Genomic DNA, 22,708 nt, shown 5'->3' on the forward strand with positions numbered 1-22,708 from the left:
GTGGTGAGCTTGCTATTTTTTTCCTCTTTCCTATCCTCCATTTGTCTTTCAGGATCTTCTCCATCGTGTTTCCAAAGAGATCTGTTTAAAACCACATCATCAGCATCCTGGGCCCCACATGGGCACGCTAACCGCTGTTTACCATCGGATAAAGCCATTTCCTCAGTATTACAATCTTTTTGGTCTGGGCCCAGCCTAGCCAAGCAACATAATAATCTTCTACACCTCTACCCCTTGTAACACAAAGACATCATAAGTTCATGCTACATTTTCTAGGCCACTATCTTAGACCATTTCCACTGTAAGCAATTTACATGTATTCATTTATTTAGTCTTCACAACAGCCTTTTTGGTTGGTACCAAAACCAAATTTTATAGATGAGGAAACTGAAGCAACAGAGAGGATAAGTAACTCACACAAGATCTTGTAGCTAGTTAATCCTCATAATAGCCCTCTGTAGTTACTATACCCATTTTTGTAGAAGCAAAAACTGAAGCTCTGGAAGGTTAAGTATAACTTGCCAGAGATCACCTAGTAAGTAGTGTTGGAGCCAGAACTCCAAAATCTTTATGTTCATCTGCAAATAGGAAAGTGTCAGAAATAGCCAAAGCATGATCCTACTAAGGAAGATAAATCCATTCCTGCCAACAACCGAAAGACCTAACAAAATCTTGCCCCAGACAGGAGTCAGACATTTAGGCTTTGAGTCAGCTAGAATATAGTTGCTCAGAAGCATCAAGACAGTTGACTGCAAGAGCTCAATCTCCACTCCTATAAGAACTTGGGGTTCGTCCCACTATTACATAATAGTCTATTCATGGCTGCAAAAACAATACATTAGTAGTTTTTTTAATCTTTAATTTTTTTAACCTTTAATATCCCTTTAATACCTATTTAACAGCTGTTCTAGATAATATGTAATGATAATAGTACAAAACTAATTTCATATCAATGTTTGTCCTATCTCAAGATGTCCTGCAAGGAGGTCCCCTGTTCTGTTACCTGAGAACCATTAGGCTCCAACTGCCAATATCACCATATCTCACTGATGCTCTGACAGTATTGTTCTAGGACTCCTCCCACTTTTGAGGATTACCCACTATAAAACCAGGCACATAGGGATAGGAGTCAGGAAAAGGAGAGGGCAGGTTGAATCACAGGAAATGAAAGCTCTATATCAGTAAAGGATTTCTGAAACTTTAGAATCATGCCCCCCCACAAAGATTGTAGATCTCACTTTAAGAAATATTGGTCCCAAAGTCATCTTTTATATCTATTCTTTTATAAATTAAAACTTTATAAAACTAAAACTTCTTTTGCAGGAGTAATTTGCAATTGAAGAAGCATCATAAACTTGAGGATTCCCGCTCTTAAGAATATAACTATGAATTCCCAGAGGCTCTCAGAATCCAGTTTGAAAAACATCACCCTAGAAAACACCTGAAATGCAAACTGAGGTCCAAAACTGAGAGGGCCGCCAAACACAAAAAGCAAAATTAAAGCAAGGAGCAGATGAATAACATAAATTGGCCAGGAATGGGGAGCATTAAATCTTAGAAAATGGCAAAAGTATGAGACATCTGATTCTAACCAACCCTGCCCCTGAGTATTTCCAAAGCTTCGGATCTAAGATTTTTTTTTTCTCAAGTCCTTTCTCCTAACACCAGCCCATTGTGCTCTTAACCAAGTTCCCAAAGATGAAGGAAAACTTAAAATTTCTTTCCTCTGTTTCACCTCATAGTTCTCAGCTTCTCCCTAACTTTCCTGTTGCCTGGTTATAATTACAGATTTCTATTCTTCTAACCTTTTAGTGATTCTCCTCTAGGCAATCATTTATAGTGATTTCCAGCCCCATCCTCCAAGCTCTAGAGCATTTAGCTATTCTCATTTCAAAAGCCTGAAACTCATTAACTCCTAACAAAGTAATAGATGTCAAGTTATTATGCTTCCTAAAATTATAGCACCACAGAATGGTGACATTAAATAGAAAAAAATGTGTCCCTTCTTAAAACCTTTTAATCCTTCCCATCACCTCAGATAGGAGTCTGATAAGTACAGTTTCATGGACTAAGTCTTCCCAACTCTCCCATATCTATCTCCTCAGGCTCCTACCATATCAGTCTCACCAAGCAAAGATATCAAGTCTCAGGCTAGAGAGGCACTTCCTGCAAGTCAGGCATCAATCGGGGGCTACTTCACCATTCCTAAGGGAACAGAAAGAACTAGACCTGGGCTAGGAAGGAAGCATCTCCCTTGGGCTCCCCCATAACATGGCCTCCCTCCCCTCCCCCTTAGCCTATGTCCTGAAACCGACAGTGACAGACACGTTCAACTCCCACTCTTTATTGGGACAAAGGAAGAAGAAGGCAGACCAACACCACAGGCCCACCCGCCAGGGGTGTCCAGACTTCAGCACCTAGTACAGCATGAGTATATCATAAATACAGGCAACATGGGATGGGTGAAGTGGGGAAAGTTTCCATACACAGGAAGAAGCCTAGAGGCCCTTCTAGTCTTGGAAACTGAGGCATATACTGTACTGGCACAGTCTACTTACAGATGAAAAAGATAGAGGAGGGCTAGATTTCCATTTTGCAGATAGGGAGCTATTCCCTACTGCGGATTGGAAAGAGAAAAGAGATTGCATGGAGGGAAATGCCTTTTTATACATTTGGAAGAAGAGCAGATTTCACCTTATAGATGGGTATGGGAGGGAAGGAGAAAGTTTATTTTACATGTTAGCAGAAGTGGATGTGGGAGGAAAGTGTCATTTTTGCAGACAGGGAAAGTACTTCGAGGATGATCAGTTTATATGGGGGAGTGTTCACAGGCCATTCCATTCCCAGGTGACAGAAGGGAGAGAGGTGCAGGAAAGGAAAAGGTCCTAGGCCTAGAGAACAAGAGAGGTGTACCCCACAGGCACCAGCCCCTCCACTCCATCCTTCCCGCAGCGGAGCCAGTCCTCATCCACAGTGGCGATGACACGCAGCACTTCCCCATGCCGGAAGCTCAGCTGGTCAGGTCCTGCAGCATTGTGGTCACAGAGAGCTCGGACTGCCCTGTGAGGAGCCAGAGGGAGATGCTGGGCTGAAGTGAGGCAGGGGTGCCCAGCTGTCCCCAGCCTCACCTTCCCACTGTATGGTATGTCCCTGTTGGTTCAGCTCAGTAAACATCAGTTGGGCTCTGGAAGAGACATGGGGACCATCTATCAACATGTTGATTCTATTTGGGGCCCCAGCCCTCTCCTGAGCTCCAAACCCACTCTTTAGCTGCTTATTTGATGCAATTTGCACTTCTCTGGTGCTTCAAATTCAACATATGCAAACTAAATGACGCATCTTAACCCTCCAAACCAGTCCCCTTGTGTCCGCTATAGTGGTAAACGGCATCACCTTCCACCCAGTTGCTCCTGGAAAAAACCAGGCTGTCTCAGTCTTTACATCCAATCGATCACCAAAACCTGTTTGGTGTTTGTATCTCCCACCACTCCATTTATCTTTCTCTTCAACCCCACTGCCATTGTCCTCATTTAGGCCTCCGTACTCTTTCTCTGGACCACTGGCATATGATCTAACTGGTGTGCCTGAATCTTGACAACCCTCTCCAGCTCCATTCTCCAAACAGCAGTCAGAGAGCTGTTTAAGTCTAAAACTTAAAACAACCAAGCCTATTATCACCAGACCCTTCAGTGGCTCCCACTGCCTTCGAGTGATGTACAGGTTTCTTAGCTGGCCTACTGAAGCCATCAACCTCCCTAACACTGCTGCCAGCATCCTCCACTCCAGCCACAACTAATCATGTACTCATAGTTCCTCACTTACCACACCTGGGCTTCTCCACCTTTGCATCCTGTTCCTTCAGATGCACACCCCACACCATCACTAGGCCTTCTCTGAGTCCCCAGGCCTGGGGAAGAAGCCCTGTCTTTATGGCTCCAAAGGACTCAGTCTTCCTTTCCTAGAGTCTTTCCCACACAGAACTGTAAATGCTCGTTTATTCACTGGTATCCCCACTGGAAAACAAGCTCCTTGTGGGCAGGGACTCCAACAGGTTTTCCTTTGCATTCCCTCCCCCAGCATAATGCTAAGCACATAGTAAGTACTTGAAAAGTACTTGAATGGAAAATCAAGAAGCCTAATTCAATGGATTGAGAGAACCGAAGCCAGACCCTAAAGTCAACGCAGCCCCTCATACCAAATTAGAAGACCCCACTAAAGAGAAGAACAGTGCCCCAGTGGACACACGTGTGCATTCGTATACACATACAGTAATAAAAGTTACCACTAACTGGGCACCTTCTGTGTGCCAAATGCTTTTATATTGAATAAAATCACGTTTAGTCTTCATGAAAACCATAACAAAAGTATAAATTATCCTCTTTTTACAGAGAAAGAAACTAAGGTTCAGAGAAATTAGTGTCACGCCAATAATAAATAGCAAAGATGCAACGCAAACCAAGCACTGTCTGACTTTACAGCCCAAGGCCGTTTACACCGCCTCCCATCCACTCTGTGAAGACAGAAAAACACATAGGTATAACACGCACACCGCTTTCTCCCCGACCCTCCTTACCTGTGGGTCTGCGCTGTGCTGGGTGCCGAGACCTCAAGTTCCTTAGGAGAAGAGGGAGTCTCGGGAGGTGCCCCCCGCTTCACCAGAGCCAACACACTCACTGTCGGGGGCAGCCAGCTGGATGGTCTCCTGGAGGAAAGGATGCAGGGTCACAGAGGTCAACCCACCTCCATAAAAAGAACCCAAGTACCCAGGACTTTGGAGGGAGGAAGAGACTGAGGGACGCAACTGTGGTTCAAAAGAGGTCAGGAGTTAGTCACTGCTGACGGCAGAGTGGCAGTTGTGGGACAGTTACCTTTAGGGTGACTAGGGAGGTGACAATGAACATCTACACCAAAAACCACAAAGGGACCTATGGAACCAGCAGGCTTAGATCCAGAGGGTCACTAGGGAGCACCTGAAGCCATTAAGCAGCTACCAATGGTCAAAACCTAGAGCAGGAGTTGGCAAATTTTTTCTTTTTTTCTAAAGGGCCAGAAAGTATTCTTGGCTTTGAGGGCCAAGAGGCAAAATGGACAATATTATGCAGGTGTTTACATAACTGTTAAAACTTAACGACTTAAGAATATAATCATTTTTACTTCAGGGCTGTAGAAAAGCCAGACTGTCAACCTCTGACCTAAAGGATCCCTACCGAGTTTCAAATTGGGGTGACTGAGGGAATTCCCTGGCGGTCCAGTGGTTAGGACTTGGCGCTTTCACTGCTGGGGCCCAGGTTCTCAATCCCTGGTCCAAGAACTAAGATCCCACAACCTGCGTGGTGTGGCCAAAAAAAAAGAAAAAAAACAAATTGGGGTGACTGAGGGCTCTGAGAGGAGGTCAGAGGTCATGGAGAGGACCAGGGACCCCATTACCTGGACTTTGGGGCTCCACTCTCAGTTTCTGTGAGGCCCCCAGGCACTCCAAATAGTCTCCCCAGCCATACGCCTCTGCCTGGTGCAGCTTCCTCTGCAGGCAGGGACCTCTCCTGTGCGACCTCAGCTGCAGTCCTGTGATGCCTTGATCCCCACCGGGGAAGAAGGAAGCCCTCGGTGCCGCCAGAGGCGTAGACCCGGGAAGCCTGGGTCAGCTGCTCCCACCAGCTGCCTGGGGTAGGAGGGCTTGAGGGGGCCGAAGGGCCTGGAGGGGTCTCCCCAGAATCCCCCCGGAGGCTCTGGGCCAGCCGACCCCCCCAGTGCAGCATGGCTTGCACAGTCTGCTGCAGGGCTGGAGGTGAGCCTGGGGGGTCAGGGGCCTGAGGCAGGCCCAGGGGCAGGTGGTGGTGGTGCTCAAAAAGCAGGTCCAGGTGGAAGGTGAGCACCGACAACGGCTGCAGCAGGAGCAGCAGCTCCGTGGACAGGGAGGGGCAGCCGCCCCGGGCCAGGGAGAAGAAGCTCGTGGGCAGGTACAGGAGGGACAGCAGGCCTGGGGAAGATCAGGCTAACATCAGCCCCTGCTCTGGGCCTAGTCCAGAGCATCAGCCCACCAATCAGCAAACATCCTCCCGGGCCTCTTACTATGCTGGGCACTGGGGCAGAGAGAGGGGGACACGGAGGGGTGCAGAGCTGCCACATCCCCGCCTGTGTGGAACCACGGCCTAGAGAGGGAGACACACGTAGAACGTGTGGTGACAAATATATAACGAAAAGGAGGACTTGAGGGCCATGGGAGCAAAATGGGCGGGCGGAGTGGGGAATGGGGGCGAGTTAGACTAGTTTGAGGTGGGGGTGGAGCCTCGCTGAAGAAGGACCCAAAGGATGAATGAAAGTTAATGAGGAGGCAGGAGGGGCAGGAAGCCCTATTCTAGGTGGAGGGACAGTAAAAATAGGGCCCTGGGGCAGGAAGAACAGGAAAGGAAGACTGTCACAGGACCAGGGAAAGCCCCAGACCTGAAGGCAGTGAGCAGAAGAAGGCAGAGCCAGATAACCAGACTTTGGAGGTTACAGTGAGGATATGGGTCGTTCCTCCTATGGACAATAAGACTTCTTGAAAGAGTTTTAAGCAGGAGAGTAGTAAGATCTGGCACCAGGGGGAACCAACAGAAGAGATCCCTTCCCCCACCGGCCCCAGCCTAGCACCCCCATCGTCTCCCATCTGAGCCTCTGACCTGCATCTTCCTGGAGACTGGAAAACCACAGCTCCAACTGCTTAGTGCTGGGGGAGAGAGGAGGGAACAGAAGTTCAAGGAGGTGGAGGACTCCAGCCCCCTGTGGGTGGAGGATGGGAGATGAGATTGGAAGAGGGAAGGCCATCTCTGGGGACATGGGGCACCCACCATGTGTCCCACCCATGACACTCCTGCCGTCCCCAGGCCGTGGGAGGGATGCCAGAAAGAAGGTCACTCACTTGAGGAGGCCCAGGATGAAGGCGTGGAAGCGGCTACGGCTGCTTCTTAGCAGGGCCAGACGGCTGACCTGGCCATACAGGGTTCCGAGGGAACGGGCGCTGGAGCCTGAGGACACAGGGCGCAGTCAGCCAGGCCCAATCCCTGCCCCCACCCGCCCAGCCCCACACTGTCCCCCCTTCACCTGGCTTCACAGACGCCTCCACCACGCTCCAGGGGCTGCTCCGGCGCTGCCCAGTGATGAGGTCTTTCCGGAAAGGCTTCAGCCCGTCGGCCACCAGGGCATGGAGGGCCGGACAAAGGGTGGTCAGCACGAGGTGCCCCACATCTGGACTCAAACGGCTATCCCCCAACTGGGCCTGGAGGCAGTGCAATGGGCATGGGTCCAGAGATACCTCCAGCCTTCTCCCCGCCGATTGTTCCTGCGCCTCAGAGCTACATTCACCTCCTCAACCCCAAAGCCCTTCCCACAGGCACCTTCACCTTCTGCACTAAGTTCCGGGCGGCCCCAAAGTGCGAGATGATTTTATCCACTGAAGCGCTGACGGCTATCAGGAGACCTGGGTGGGGGCCAGGGAAGGGAAGAAGCGTCAAAGCCCCCTGTCTCTCCCTAGGCAAACCCCAAGGGACTTGGAGAGCCCGGTTTACACAATTTGATCCTGAGAGAGGAGGGCCTAAGTGAGGGGAAGTTGATTCCCAAGCCAAGGGTCAAAAGTCAGGGTGTCCTACCTTTTTTCTGCTCCTGCAGCTGGCCAGTCCCACTCTGGGCTTCTGCCATCCACAGTCGCTGGTCGCCGGGGACACCGGTGAACGACCAGGAACTACGAACTGGGGTAAGGGAAGAAGAAGGCAGTGACACTTACCAGGGGTTACCCCAAGGACTCCAGGCTTCTGCACGGGTCATCTCCCGCGGGTCTGCAGCATCCCTGCCCTTCAAGTCTTGGGAAAGGGAGCACAGGGCTGGGTGGAGCATAGGGCAGCTCGACCCAGGCTCCCAGAGTCAAATCCTGCACATATCTCAGCACTGCCATCCTGCTCCCCACTTCCCGGTTCCTATTTCCCTTCCTCACGGCCCAGCTCCCACCTCCTCGATCCCGGAAGTCCCGACGTGGGGCAGCCGCGCTCACCTCCCGCCTGCCAGGCTGGGGCCTGTAAGGCGGGAGATGACAGGGCGAGGGAAGGGAGGGGCAGCCTTGTGCCCGCCGCCCGGGCCCTTGTCAGGTCCGCGGGGACCCAAGGAGCACGTGGGGAGCCTGGACCAATGGAAAGACAGACAGACGGGAAAGGGAGGAGAGACAGGGGGAGAGGAGACCCAAGGATTGGGAGGCTGGAAGGCGCCGGAAAGGGGAAACCGGGGTCCTGCGCCAGCATCTCGGAGGAGGGCGCCCGCTGCAGCCCACGTGGGGCTGGCCCCATGGAGAAGGAGTGACCAGAACCCCTTCGGCCAATAAGCTCAGCGAACTTCACCCTCTACCCTTCCCGAACAAGGTGGGGATCAGGCTCTAACGGCACTGGCCAGGGAATTCCACAGAGGGTGTGACCCAAGGTCCTTACCAATGGACTTGCTGGGACCCCCTTAAACGCATGGAAGCCTGCTAAGCCCGTATCCACTATGCCCGGGCCTCGAGGGAGAGTGGCCGGGCCACGCAGCGGGGAAAGCAGCAACCTTCGCCCAGCACAGGGAGCCAGCAGGGCCAGACTCCCCAGTACCAATGAACTTAGAATCCGCCCAGGTTCAAGGGCAGGACCCAGACGGGTAACCCCGGAAAAAAACTGAAAAATCGGTCTGGACGAGGATGGGTGGGGCTTTGGAGTGGGCGGGGCAGCCCCGCCAGAGGCGTGGCCCGCGGGGCTGGCCCGGGTCCGTCTTACGTAGCCTGGGAGGAGGCGGTGGGCTCCTGGTCCAGCGAGGGGCCTTCGGCGGACGAGGTGGCCATGGCAGCGGGGGGGCGGGTACCTGGCGGAGTGGGGAAGCCGCGGCGGGGAAGGTGCTACTTCTGGGAAAGAGCGGGGACAGCAGCAGTGCCAGCTCAGGGCTGGCCAGGCAAGGCAGGTCCCCCCTAGCCGGAGGCGAATAGGCCCCCACCGGGGACAGGCGGACAGGCAGCAGCTGCTCCTCTGGGGGACTCGGCGCCCCCAGTAGCCGCAGCCCAGCGCCGGGCCAGCCGGCCAGAGGCGCCAGGAGCAGAGACCCAGCTGCGGCCGCGCCCCCACCCTCCAACAGGGGGCGCCCGTCAGCCGAGAACCGGAAAACCAGAGGCCGAGGGAGCAGGAGGGGACGGGCTGCAGGCGGGATTGGCGGGGCAGGTGCGGAGGGGAAGGAGGCCAGCGGGATGGGCAGCCAGGCAAGGAGGGGCGGGAGAAAGAGGGAGCATACAGTTAGTCCCGTAACCCAAGGACCCACCCAGTTTCCCTTTCCCGGAGCGCTCCCTGGTAGAAGGGGACGGGAAGGATGGGTGACACAGAATGGAGGGGAGACAGGGGGTCGGGTTGGAAGCTTTAGGAGGTGTGGGCGAGGCCAAAGCCCAGCCCTCCTCTCGCTACCTCCTGTGGCCTCTTACCCTCAACGCCGGCCTGCGGGCCTGGCTCTTCCGGCTCCTTTGCGGCTGGGGCCTCCTCACCAGCAGCTGGGCTCCCCGCCCTGCCCTCTTCGGGCTGCCCCTCTGCTATGGGCTGCAGCCCAGGTCGGTTCTTCTTCCTCCGGGGAGGGACGGGTGGAGGTGGGGGCTGGGGCGGGACCAAGGCCCAGCCAGCTGGGGGGTCTCGGGGCGGGACTGGCGGGGGCGGGGCCCGGCTTCGGGACCTGAGTTCCTTGAAGGTGGTGACTTCCCGGGGAGGCGCCGGGGAGCCACCGAGCGACCCCGTGGGGGGCAGCTCGGTGTCTGGCGAGAAGACGATGAGCCAGTCACTGCGGTCTTTCTTGGCCTGCGGCACGAGGGGCAGCCCTGGGCCCCGCTTACGCTTCTGGGCCAGCTCGTGGAAGGACGTGATTGTCCGGTGGGGCACCGGCTCCTTGCTGACGTCACTTCTCCATCCCCCATCAGTTTTCCCTGCATCTGTTTTGGAGCCCGTATCAGTTATTCCAGTATTGGTCTTCCAACCGGAGTCGAATTTTCCAGGTTCAGTTTTCCAGCTAGAGTTAGTATTCCCATTGACTTTCCAATCAGAGTTATTGTTCTCAGTGATTTTCCAGCCAGCTTCAGTTTTCTCTTTGTCAATTTTCCAAATGGGGTTGATTTTCCAACTGGGTTCGGTTTTCCCAGCATCGATTTTCCCATCATCAGCCTCTAGGAGGTCAGAGGTAGGGAGGTCCTGCTCCTCAGCCTCATCCTCTTCCTCTAGTCCTGGGGAAGGCAGGTCCTGGCAGGTGGTCAGGGCATTGCAGTTGGAGTCCAGGCCAAGGCCAGGTGGAGAGGAAGCTTCAGAGCAGGAATCAGGAGAGCAACAAAAGCTGTCTGGGGAGCAGGCGCCTGGACCTGCAGAAGCCGGTGGGGAGCCTTGCTCCAAAGGAATGATGCTGGGCTGAGGGTGGACATCCTCATTGCCAGGGAGGTCCCTGGAGTAGACCGAGATGGGGGACTCATCAGGGCTAAGATCTGAGCAGGAGCTGAGAGAGGAGGAGCAACCCGGGTCTGAGGGAGAGGCAGCCCCCTCTTCGTCCTGTGCTGGGTCCTGCCGGTTTTCTAGGTCTGGCCCATGCTCCTGGCAGCATCGGCAGGGAACGGCTGGGCTGTTGGAATTGGCGTCTACCAAGGTCCCGCTGCAGGGGCCCCGGCTCTCCTTGCCCCCAGTGTCCCCTGAGGGGGGGGATGTGCTCAAGGGCCCCTCCCGAAGCTCCGGACGGCGGGACAAGTGCAGGCCCAGAGAGACATGCTGGAGGTGGATGTGGTTGAGGTTGCAGAGTAAAGCCCTCTGAGGGGACAGCATGGTGCCAGCGGCGACGGGATGGCCTCTAGAGAATGAGGAGGAGCAGGCCTCTCACATCCACCTACCTGGCAACCGCAGATGCAGCCCTAGAAGACAGGGATGGTGAAACCCAGCCAGTGAGGGAGCGGGCCGCGGGAAGGACACGGAGGTGACTGACGGCTGGGGGAGGCCTGGAAAGGCGCCTTGGACAATATTTAAATGAGATGCAAATAGACATCGACTGGCCATTAGTTTCCGCTGCAGTGTTTTGCAGGTGGAGTCGAATGTAACCCCTCGGGAATGGGGCGGGGAGGGTCAAAGAATGCGGCTGCGCTCTCGATCTCCTTGGAGGTGCGGGGGCTTGTAAAAGAATGGGGCCCAGAATGGACTCCGGTTCCTCTCTGCTGCAATCTGGCCCTGCTCCCCAGCCTGCCCCTCACTCCCAGGGGAAGGGGTCAAGGGACGCCCCGCCCAGATGCTCTGAAATTGGATGGTGGAGAGGCTCGTCTGGCTGGTTGATGCAGAAAAGGGGCGGGCGTGGGGGAAAGGACGGAGCAGCCGTCATCATGTCAACTCCGCCTGGCAGGCCAGCCGGCACAGACACCGAGCTCCGGCCTCCAGCCACGGTGCACGTTCACCCTGCTCCGAAAACCAGGGCGTCTATCCATTCTCTCCGCACTTGTCTCTATCATCCAGCTACCACCCCACCCCTTCTCTATTCATTTTTTACCGCTAACCTCTCTTGCCCCACCCCGCGTGCCCCAATCCGTCCATCCACACCCACAGGACGAGCCATCCTCACCAGGGTCCTCCTGCAACCGCTCCAGCGTCTGCTCCTTCGCAGCTCGGGTCCCCGCCCGGCCCGCACAGACTGGAGGGGAGGGGAGCTGGGGACAACCCGGCCGCCAGCGCTGCGCAGCCGCGCCCCTTCACGCATGGGCGTGGCGTGGCTCAGACCCAGCCCCCAGCGCTTGACGTCTCGCCTGTGTCACCCACCCAGGCCCGGCTCAATGGCTTTCGATGCGTCCTAAGCTTTCAGTCCCAAGGGGGTCCTGAAGCCAAGGCCCGAGGTCCTCGCTTCCATGCAACTGCCCCGCACCCTGCCCATTCTGGACAGAGCTGCGCCCCTGGCTGGCACAAGCAGGAACAGAAGAACCACAGGTTAGACAACAATTTATTGAGAGCCTCCCCTCTCCACCTTCACAGTCTCTAAGTCACTTTTTCCGCTTGTAGATCTTGTTTGCCAGCCCCAGGAAGATGGCTGGGGGCAGGGGCGCAGCATACTGTTCAATGAGACCCATAATGCGGCTGTAACTGTGTTCCTCGTACTGCGTGAACACAGCCCGAAGATTCATCTCCTCGTATAGAGCCTTTACCCGGGCCACCTTCTCGGCCTCCTTCTGCCCATAGTTCTCCTGAAGGATTGGAGGGAGGAAAATGGGCTTATTAATCTCCCCCCAGCACCTCCAGGTCCCCTCTCCTGCCCCCATCCAGATATTCCAGAACATCTCCAATGCCATTCACTCCATTCCTGCCTCCAGTTTCAAGTGTCTCTTGGTATCTAAGATCTTGAACCTCCCCCTTCCCATCCCAAATGCTCAGATAGTGGCTCAGGCCTCAGTTTCCTCTAGCCCAGGGTTTCTCAACCCTTGGCACAATTGAAATTTTGGGCTGGATAATACTTTGTGTGGAAAGCTACTGTATGCATTTTAAGATGTCTAGCAGCATCTCTGGCCTCTACCCACTACAGATACCTGTGGCACATGCACACACACCAAGTTATGACAACAAAAAAATGTCTCCTGACACTGCCAAACGTCCTCTGGGGGGGCAAAATCACCCCCACTGAAGAACCACTGCTCTATCCCCTTTTTCAGCAGCTCAGGGATCCACAGCCCTCTCTCAGGCACCTGCAGGATCTGGCGCTGTTCCGGAGAGGCCCGTTGCAGACACTGAACCACCAGCCAGCTGCACTTGTTGTCCTGGATGTCAGTGCCGATCTTGCCCGTCACACTGGGATCCCCAAAGAGATCAAGGTAATCATCCTGGGTGGGGGCGGGTGCAGAAAAGGAGGAGTGAAGAGGCTCCAAGGCAGGGAAGGAGGAAAGTTGGAGCCTTTTCTCTGCCAGTGCCTCATGCCTTCCTACCTGAATCTGGAAGAACTCTCCCATCTCCAGCAGGATCTTCTTGGCATTGGCATGCTCCTTCTCCCCATCAATGCCCGCCTACAGTGAAAAGGGGATTAACAAGCCATACACCAGGGGTGCCTTCATCTTCCTGGCCGCTTCATTCCACGAGGTCTTGCCCCAGTGCGGCCCCCAAATCTTCTCTCCACTCCTTTCAGACATCCCTGGCTTCCCTGATCTAGGAAGTCCTGACTGATGGTCCAGCCCCTATCCCACTTATTTTAGCTAGGTCTTCCTGTGAGTCATAGTAGAGGTGAGTCCATTCTGGAGGCCCTCAGACTATCTCTTCTCTCACAAGGCTCAGTCCCTGAGTCACGCTGATCCTTCTTCCTAATCTTTTTGCCATTTCCAAATTCTTTCATGATGAAAAGGCAACTTGGGGAAGGTCAGCATAGACAGTTAATCCCACTGACCGCCTCCGAATCCAGTCTCCTCCCTCTCAGCCTGAATTATATCCTCCCCACTCCGATCCGTACTCAGATGGAGGATTTACTGTTCCCCCTTGATGGGCCATCCACATTCATATTAACCACTCAGTTAATTCTTACAATAGTCCCATGGGCGGGGATTTTTATCCTCATCTTACAGCTGAGGAAACAGACTCAGAGAGATTAAGTAACTTGCTCAAGATCACACAGCCATTCAGTGGGGGCACCAGATTGTCCAAAGTTGTCTGCCCTGTGGCCTCCTATCCAAAAGCCCACATGAGCAGGGCAGCGAGGGTGGGGAGGCTCACTCACCATATACATAGCAGCAGCTACAGGAAGGTAAAAGGAGTAGAAAGCTGTCTTGTACTTGACAATAGATTTGTACCTGAGTAGGGGAGAAGACAAACTCCTCAGAAGGATAATGCCCCCGCCCCAGCCCTCCCTCACTGTCCAGACATGGTTCCCATTGTCCCTCACCTCTTTTCAGTGAATCTGCCAAGATCTACATTGCCCTGGGGGGCCGTGATGAGGTCCAGGGTCTGTCCGATCTCAGTCTGATAAGAACTCTAAGGAAGAGGAAAATGGCCCATGACCTGGGCTTTCTCCAGGGATGGAGAACCCTGAAATCTTGGGCCCTACATCCCATACCAGTTGACACCTGGGCAGTCATAAAGACAGCAGGAGGGAGAGAGGGGCCCAAGACTCAAGGCCCATCCAGTCACACACACAGTCCCTTACCACTCCTCAGTCACAGAGACACAAAAGCCCCTCTCGCCACCACCACCCTCCCCAATTCCCTTCCTCAATTATTTCCCCATCCAGGCAAACCGAGGTATTTCCTGTGTCCCGAAACAAGCTAGACGAGAATGTCCTACAGAGGCCAAGGCTACTGTGGGCAGCCTCTGGGCACTGAGCCCTGGTCTGCAACACACCTGCAGGAAGAGCTCAATCAGGTTCATATAATAGGGCTGCTCCCGGCAGTAGAACTTCAGCAGGCGGTAGACACATGCTTCCAGAAGGAAAGCATCATTGATTGCATCCAAACCTATGTCTGGCTGTCAAGGACACAGAAAAACAAGCAATCAGTCTTTGGCCTAGACTCATACCACGAACCTGTAACTCTGAACACCTCCACAGGCTCCACGTGACCATCTCCCTGTGGCCTGTTTCCATATGCCCACCGCTACCCTCCCGCCCACTTTACCTTCTGATACCAGCAGATCTGGCCCCGTCGGGTGAGGGATGAATCCATGATGTCGTCTGACACCACGAAGAAGGCTTGGAGCTAGGAGAACGAAAAGTGGAATAAGAGCCCCAGGGCTCCTTATTACTGTTCCTTCTACCAGCAACAGAGCTGCTGCTTTTGAGAATCACTGAGCTGGTAAGGAAGGTCAGGATGAGGAGGCCGAGGACTTTTTTTTTTTTTTTTTTTGCCACACTACGTGGCATGTGGTATCTTAGTTCGCCAACCAGGGACTGAACCCATGGCCCTGCACTGGGAGCGTGGAGTCTTAACCACTGAACCACCAGGGAAGTCCACCAAGGACTTTTCATCTGTGCTGTGGGACTTTGGAAAGTTACATGACTTCTTTGGCTCAGGCTTCCCAACTATAAAAAGGGACCAAAAAAAAAAAAAGGGACAAAAACTCCTTTGTTTTCAAAGTAAGAGACACAACAGATCTCTGACATCTCCAGACAAGCAGCCCTAGACAATCCCTGGTATCAGGGAGATGATGAAACATCTTCATATACTGTACGCTCTTGCCAAAAACTTCAGTGAATGCTTCAAGTAAGATTTCTTCATGCAATTTGACTTTACATGACTTCTGGAACAAAAAAGCCTGTTCCTGTGTCCTCCCCAGGCACTCTGCTTACCTACTCCAGTGACCAGGAACAAGACCCCACCTCAGGGAGCTCATTTGGGAGCGCAGGTCTAATAGGATGGAACTGAAGTCTGACTTCTGGTAACTTTCACCCATGGGTCTTAAACATCATCAAAGGGCTTACTCTTCTGAGTGCCAGCCTACTTGAAGGTACCCAAACGTGCTGGTTCCCCACAGGACTGTGAACTCCTTGGAGGCAGGGCAATGTGTGTGTCCCTCTGGCATTCCCAGAGCCCAGCACAGCATGGTCCCAGAGTGGGTGTGTCATAAATGTTTGTCTAAGAAATAAATGAGAGAATGAAGCACCGTAACGTCCCCCAGGATACTTCTTGCAGTCAGGCTACACATTCCGGCTCCTTCAAACAGCTTTTGAAGACATGGTTTTTGTTTTTTTCTGGTGTTTTTGGCTGCACCACGCGGCTTGCGGGATCTTAGTTCCCTCACCAGGGACTGAACCTGGGCCCTCAGCAATGAAAGCACCGAGTCTTAACCACTGGACCACCAGGAATTCCCCGAAGATATAGTTTTTAAACCTTCACCCCACCCTGATCCCTGTATGTGCTCTAGTGGATCTGCATTGCTCAGAGGAAGCGCCCAACACCACCCACCAGCTCATGTGTGGGCAGTGCAGAAAGGGTTATGGCGATGGCTGCTCTTGTTCCAGGCGAAGTCCCTGGGGAAGGAGGCATCCATCTGCACCTTGACCTCTGACTTCGCCCTGGGGTGGGACCTGGGTTTTCCACATTGCGGGCACACGTTTTATTTACAATGTGTTTATCTGAGGTGGCACTGTTCCCCAGAAGCCACAGGTCTGCTGCCTCCCCTGAGTGATTACAAGAGCCATCTGGTTTCAACCAGCACCACTCAACCAAGATTGTCTCCAAAGGGCGTTCATTCTGTGGCCTCTCTCAATCTTCTCTGCCCCGCAACTGCACTTTCTATTTGTTAGGAGAACTTTAAATCTATAGGGATGGTACCACAGTACTGGGTTGAGTTTTTTTAGTCATCTTCCCAGGTATGTGCTACAGTGGGAAGAAACGGGAAATATACCACATTACCTATGTAGCATCCTTACCAAAATGTTTACCCTGATTATTTCCTCATGATATTAATCAGACTGGATTGTGAGATACTCTGCCAAATAATTGGCCTGGACTTTAAAAAAAGTCAATTGTGATAGAGGAAGTATTCTAAAGATTGGAGAAAAACTACCAAATGCGATACATTACTCCTGCTTGGATCCTGGATGTTAAAAAAAAAAAAGAAAAAAGAAAACGTATAGTGGACAGTTGGGGGGGAATTACAAGTATTTAAATATGGAATATACATTAGATAATATTTTAGTACCAATGTTAAATATCTTGGATGTTGCTATGATCTGATGTGTCCCCCACCAAAATTCATATGTTGAAATCCTAACCTTCAAAGATGATGGTATTAGAAGGTGGACCCTTTGGGAGGTGCTTAGGTCATGAGCATGGAAGCCTCGTGAAAGGGATTAGTGCCATTATGAAAGAGACCCCACAGAGCTCCCTTGCCCCTTCCACCTGAGGACACAGCAAGGAGATGCTGGCTATGAACCAGGAAGAAAGCCCTCAGCCGACCGTGCTGGTGCCTTGATCTCGGACCTCCCAGCCTTCAGAGCTGTGAGATATAAACTTCTGTTGTTTATAAGTTACCCAGCCTGTGGTATTTTGTGGTAGCAGCCCAAAGATGTGATAACAGTATTGTGGTTACATAGACAAATGTCCTCATTTTTAGGAAGTCAATGCTGAAATAGGAAAATAAGAGGTTGAAGGAGATGAGGTAGAAGTGAAAGGAAGATAGAAGCAGAAATTATAACAAAAATCATCCAAAACAATGGTGGACAGCTCAAATGGAATCTTGGGGAAGTGACAGCAGTACAGCTGCGTTTAAGAAAACACGGCGGGGACTTCCCTGATGGCGCAGTGGTTAAGAATCCGCCTGCCAATGCAGCGCACGCAGGTTCGAGCTCTGGTCCAGGAAGATCCCACATGCCGCAGAGGAACTAAACCCGTGCGCCACAATTACTGAGCCTGCGCTCTAGAGCCCGCGAGCCACAACTACGTGAGCCCATGAGCCCACGTGCCACAACTACTGAAGCCCTCGCACCTAGAGCCTGTGCTCTGCAACAAGAGAAGCCATCGCAATGAGAAGCCCCCGCACCACAACGAAGAGCAACCCCTGCTCGCCGCAACTAGAGAAAGCCCGCACGCAGCAACGAAGACCCAACGCGGCCAAAAGTTAATTCATTAATTAATTTTTTAAAAAAAGAAAACATGGGAGTTCCCTGGTCGTCCAGTGGTTAGGACTCGGGGCTTTCACTGCCAGGGCCCAGGGGTCAATCTGTGGTCAGGGAACTAAGATCCTGCAAGCCGCATGGCACGGCCAAAAGAAAAAGAGAAAAAACACCCCCAGGTGCACCCAGTGCGGCTGAGGTTAACAGCAACTGATTCTACCAGGTGAGCTGTTGGCCCTTCGCGCTCTCACCTCCCTCCACCCCACAGCTCTGCCCCTCTCCTCCCGCCCTTCCCTCTTTGCCCACCCTCTGTGTTTATGGGCTCCTCGGCCCCTCCCGATCCCTAGAAGGGCACCAGGGGCCCTTCACCAGGGGCCCCATCCACAGTGAGGCCATTGTACTTCTACCTCCTTGGAGGCAAATCCCTATTCTCCAGCCCCATCTCTCTTACAGGCTCCAGATTGGAATTTCCAACACCTGCAGGACAGACAGCTCCACCAGATCTGCTCATACCGAGAATGCGGTGTGGCCGACTCATCTCGTCACATCCTCCCTCGGGCCAGCTGCTCCTCTCCGCAGGCCAGAATCACCCGTCATTCACCAAGCCCTGAGCGCCTTCCCTCCTGGGCTCACTGGCCCCCTCCTCAGGGCCTGGCACCGCCGCCCCCAGAACCTGGTCCCCCTGTCGCTAATGAAGACGTTAGGCCAGGCCAGCAAACCATACACCTTCAAGGGCAAAGTGAGCTTGGAGACAGGAAGATGTGGGGATTGGAGCAAGATAAAGACAGACCCACACATGTCCTGTCTTGGGAAAGTGGCCTCAATTCAACTTCAGCCAACTGTTGCTACATGGGACTCTGGACCCAGATCTAGCAATTTTCCAAGTAATGCTGGAAATCTGGTGTTTTATGTGAAATCTCTTTTTTGTTAGATTTAGGGAACTTAATTTTAAAATATTTTCAAAAACTACCAATGGGCTTCCAGTTTTCAATCTTTGCCCCAGAATAACCTTGTAGAAGAACTATCTTACTTCTGCGGCTGTCCTTTGCTCAGAGGAAAGAGTTGACAACTTTATGGCCAGTTCCAAGGCCCTGGCCCACAGCAAGTCTACAGGTGAAATATGTACCTACTGGCAAAAGAGTTTCCCCAACATTTGTTAACCCTTGGAGTAATTCACTAAGTCTGGCTGCAGCACACTAAAGGCGCAGAAACAGAAACAACCAAGAAACCAAGTTTCAGGCCCATCCCTCCTTGCCCCACCCCATCCTACCCAGGGTACCCCCACTCTAGTAAACCTCGTCTTCTCCTGCCCTTCCCCCTCCCTCTTACCAGTTCCACACACCAGCCCACGGTCAGGGCCCGCCGGAGACTCTCAGCATCCTGCTTCCTGGGCTCCGCCAGCTCCCGGAACGCTACCAGCACTGTCAAACCCCGATGGTACTTGCCTCCGATGGCATTGTACTCCAGGACCTGGGGGCAAGGGACAAGGCATCAGGGTCTACAGACCAGCTATTCTGAGAGTTCTCCTTGCCCTTTCCCACTTCCAACCACGAGACCTAACCTTATCCTCCTCAACCCCGACCCCTCCTTCAGGCAGCCTCTGGAATTGCTATTCTCTTGGCTTCTTCCCAAATCCTGGAGCACAGCTAGAAGTTCTCCAGTCCCCAGGCTCTCTCTGCATTGTCTTCTTCAGTACACTTAAAGGCTCCATACTGGAGATTAAAATCTGCTCCCAAACCCAGGACAGGGCTTGAACTGGGCGAAAACTCTGTACGTGCTGATAGGGACAGACTAAAAGGACAAAGTAGGTGATTAAATCGTTAATCCCACTAGGGGACTGTAAGTAAAGAAAAAAGTATGGGAGACCCCTGTAAGTTAGTGATCACTGAAGAAAGCATGTTCGCCTAACCACAAAACCAAGCAGGCCTGCTTAGCAACAAAACCATGCAACAGAGCATAAGATGTGCCCCAAAACAATAAAATAATAGTGGCATGAGACCCACATCCTGCCCAGTGAGTTCAGTAAGTTAATGACCCTCAGAACATGCTCTCTGCACACACAAAAAACAATTTATGGAAAGGCGACATTTCAGTGTAAAAGACCCTCATTGTACTGAGACCTGAAATAATTGTTCCATAGTGCCACAACAGTCCTGGCTTAAACATGTAGGGACAAGAAAACTCCCCTGCCCAACCCAGAGGAGGAGGTGATGATCAAAGAGGGACATCTACTCAAGAATGAGGAAGAAGGTGGTCTTGTCCTCCTCCCCACTCTTCCTTTGATTATAAAACTGTAGCCCACAAAGTTCTTGGGGTGCGGCACCCTCTCAACCCACCTGCTTGTAAGCCTCACAAGCGTTCTATTCTAATAAATCACTTCTTTTCTATCACTTTGCCTCTTGCTGAATTCTTTCTGCACTGAGACATAAAGAACTGGAGCTCCTCAGAGCCCCCAGAAACACCACCTAGCGGTTTCACTATGGGAATGGCTGGCGTGCTCACCTCTCTCCTTCACCGCGTCCCCAATTCTCCAAACTTCCCCTTCACAGCGCATTCCTCTTTTCTCAGCCACCTCCTCCAACCCACAGTTCAACCTATCTGCAAATGAAAAGCCTCTTTCACTTTATTAAAGGCAAGGCCCCTACCCACAGGGTTGGCTAGAGGACAAGTTGGAGGGGACCGAGGTTGGGGAACCCACCCCTCACTCCTCCAATGGCATCCCCTCCTGCTAAGCCTTCTCACTGTGCCTTCTGCTGCCCTGCTGTCAACCAGATCTAATTCACTGGGAAGACTTCCCTTTTAATCTCCATCCCAGTGTAGACAGACTTCCTTTTCCTTAGTTCCCCTCAGACAAATGAGACAGCAGTTACAAAAAGAATTACTAGATACTCCAAAAGAATAAAAGAATTAGGCAACTTAAGTATCCCAGCAGTAGCTCCTGTTCTAGAGCAGGGGTTTCTGATGATACACTAGCTTCACTCAGGCCCACTTCAGACTGCTTCCTCCCAGGTCCCTGCCAAGGTAGCACCTTATGATTTCTGGACACCTAATTCCCTTTCTCAACAAAACTAAAGACTTACCAGGTTCAAGGCCCTCCACCCCCATACAAAGCAGTCTGGCTGGCTCAGCAGAACCACAGGGCAGGATTGATCAGCTGACTAAATATACCTGCCCAGGCCCCACCCCCTCCAGAGTGGACCCAGAGTCACTCAGATAAAAGCCTGCTCCCATACCTGTCAAAAGCCAGAGCTGGATCCCACACATGCACAGAGAGTGCAAAGGTTCACTCTCTCAAGTCGTAAACCCCTCACCTCCTTGAGTCGGGCAATAGCATCTCCTGTCTCTGGGTGTGCAATGTCCTCCTCAGTCAGCACCTTGACAATCTGGGAGAAGTGCTGGATGAAATCCTGCCTTTCTTGGGCATAAACATCCAATTTCTGGTCTCCATTCATTCTGAGGGAGGAGTAAAATGCTCTGACAAGAGGGAGGACAAGTCAGAAATCTAATCAGCTGCTCCCCTCCCCAAGGCCCCTCACCCCGCCAAACTCACCGAGGCTCCTCTGTCCACGCTTGGCACCAGCAGCGGGCACTGTGCCAGGCCCCCAGGACTGGGCACCCATGCACCAGGGAGGGCCGCCGTAGGGAACCCAGCCACCTCTCCCGGGGCACCCAGCAGGGGGCTGGCAGCAAGAAGACCCCCACAGATCTCAGCCAGCGGGACAGGGGCAGCATGGGGGGTGGCATAGGGAGGGGGCATCGAGCACTCCCTGCAGGAGCAAGCACCAAAGGCAGATGCACGTTGTCAGCTCCCCGGGTCACCCTCCAACCTTTCACCTCCATACCCAGAATGCCCCACTCTCTTCTGGGCTGAGCTTGAGGGCATTTACAGAAAGAAACGCAGGGAAGAAAAAGTATGGCTGGGTGACCAAGACTCAACTGATCACACTTAAAATAAGACGGCTAGAACTTAATGCCACCTAACTTTATCCGGTTGAGAAACCGTCAACGCCTCCTCCAGGGAGCCTCTGGAATTGCTACACTCTTGGCTTCTTCCCCCAAGTTCTGGAGCACATGATAGAAGACTCCAGAGTAAACGACCTCAGGACTGGGGTCTGGGAGGACCCTTAAATCACCCTATTTTATGGAGGTCAAACTGAGGCTCTAGGAGATAGGAATATACCTGGGGAGTGTCAGCGCCAAATCTAGAACACAGGTCTCCCCTGGTAGGCGGGGAGAGGGGAGCGCAGGCTCTGAGATGCCTCAAGTAGAGAAGTGAAAGCGGAACCCCTGGGTGCTATGGACATGTAGCCTGGGGCTCTGGGACTGGGCGTCCCGAGCCTCACAGAACTGGGACTGCGCAGACAGCCTCGGAGCAACACTGGGTGGGTGGGGAGGGTTCACAGCAGAAGAGCAAAGCAGGGTGCAGTTATCCTGTGGGGTTCCGGGAAAGCACATGGCAGAGTTCAGGAGTTTCTGCACATCCACAGTGTCAGTCGGTCCCACCAACCCCCAAAACGGGGGAACTCTAACACAACAGACTGGACCTTCTGTGCCTTAAAGTATCGCTACAGAGGTAAGGCCGAGTTTCTAACCCCTGCCAGCCCTCGACCTCTCTCACCTGTTCCGGGACGCCAGTTGCTGCTCCAGATTGTTGGCTGGGTACTCCTAAAAGCCGGACCGCTCGGCACTCAGCTCCCTGGGACTAGTAGTTCTCGATCTCCTTTCCCTCTAGGCAGAAATGCTTCATTAGACTACAATTCCCGACAGGCCATAGGAGGGACAAGGACCACGCGATCTAGCGCTGGCTGGCTGGGCGGAGACGAGCCACACTGATTGGCTGCTTCCCCTCGTATGAGCATGATGCCCTGTAACCAAAAGCCAATGGAAGGGCTGCGCTCAGGGCCAGAAGTTAGGAGGAGCTGGAGTGGGTGGAGGGTGGGGTGAGGATGGAGGCAGCCGAGGTGAAAGCGGAACGGTATGGGAATTCCTTGCACCCTAGCTCCGAGCTGTCACCTTTACTACGTACTTAAATTTTCATTATCTTCCTGTGCAGTTGAGTGGCACATTACTAAAAACCCAGCTGGACCAGCTTGGTCACTTACAGGTTGTCTAACTTAGGCAAATCATTTAACTTCTCTGAGCCTCAGTT

The 22,708-nt window shown here is 52.9% G+C and overlaps 2 protein-coding genes and 1 pseudogene across 11 annotated transcripts; 1 reads left to right on the top strand and 2 right to left on the bottom strand.

Moving 5' to 3' along the window:
* Positions 1-2,324: 2,324 nt before the first annotated feature.
* RUSC1 (RUN and SH3 domain containing 1) lies at positions 2,325-11,677 on the bottom strand. 8 transcript variants are annotated; one of them, XM_024116056.3, is made up of 11 exons: positions 11,605-11,677; positions 9,458-10,909; positions 8,769-9,179; positions 7,626-7,724; positions 7,374-7,456; positions 7,081-7,255; positions 6,899-7,004; positions 6,660-6,706; positions 5,428-5,977; positions 4,574-4,702; positions 2,325-3,060 (listed from the first exon to the last, which is right to left on the bottom strand). In XM_024116056.3, exons 2-11 carry the CDS (start codon positions 10,821-10,823, stop codon positions 2,892-2,894), a joined length of 3,135 nt encoding a protein of 1,044 aa, XP_023971824.1. In that variant the 5' UTR covers positions 10,824-10,909; positions 11,605-11,677; the 3' UTR covers positions 2,325-2,891. The 8 variants fall into 8 exon arrangements, with proteins under 8 accessions (XP_023971824.1, XP_007108924.1, XP_007108922.2 ...); XM_007108862.4 differs by lacking the exons at positions 8,769-9,179; positions 9,458-10,909; positions 11,605-11,677 and adding an exon at positions 8,451-8,629; XM_007108860.3 differs by lacking the exons at positions 8,769-9,179; positions 9,458-10,909; positions 11,605-11,677 and adding an exon at positions 8,024-8,117 and having other exon boundaries at positions 7,380-7,456.
* LOC114484806 (putative uncharacterized protein RUSC1-AS1) lies at positions 11,103-11,833 on the top strand (annotated as a pseudogene).
* A 126-nt stretch (positions 11,834-11,959) lies between these two features.
* Positions 11,960-22,246, bottom strand: FDPS (farnesyl diphosphate synthase). Of its 3 annotated transcripts, XM_007108853.4 has the most exons (11): positions 22,178-22,195; positions 21,110-21,326; positions 20,871-21,033; positions 18,889-19,029; positions 14,621-14,701; positions 14,349-14,471; positions 13,894-13,982; positions 13,729-13,801; positions 12,950-13,027; positions 12,713-12,847; positions 11,960-12,217 (listed from the first exon to the last, which is right to left on the bottom strand). In XM_007108853.4, exons 2-11 carry the CDS (start codon positions 21,301-21,303, stop codon positions 12,017-12,019), a joined length of 1,278 nt encoding a protein of 425 aa, XP_007108915.2. In that variant the 5' UTR covers positions 21,304-21,326; positions 22,178-22,195; the 3' UTR covers positions 11,960-12,016. The 3 variants fall into 3 exon arrangements, with proteins under 3 accessions (XP_007108915.2, XP_007108916.2, XP_007108917.2); XM_007108854.4 differs by lacking the exon at positions 21,110-21,326 and having other exon boundaries at positions 22,178-22,246; XM_007108855.4 differs by lacking the exon at positions 21,110-21,326 and having other exon boundaries at positions 20,871-21,012; positions 22,178-22,202.
* Positions 22,247-22,708: the final 462 nt, after the last annotated feature.

Source organism: Physeter macrocephalus, unplaced genomic scaffold (assembly GCF_002837175.3).
Source record: "Physeter macrocephalus isolate SW-GA unplaced genomic scaffold, ASM283717v5 random_40, whole genome shotgun sequence".
Lineage (NCBI taxonomy): Eukaryota > Metazoa > Chordata > Mammalia > Artiodactyla > Physeteridae > Physeter > Physeter macrocephalus.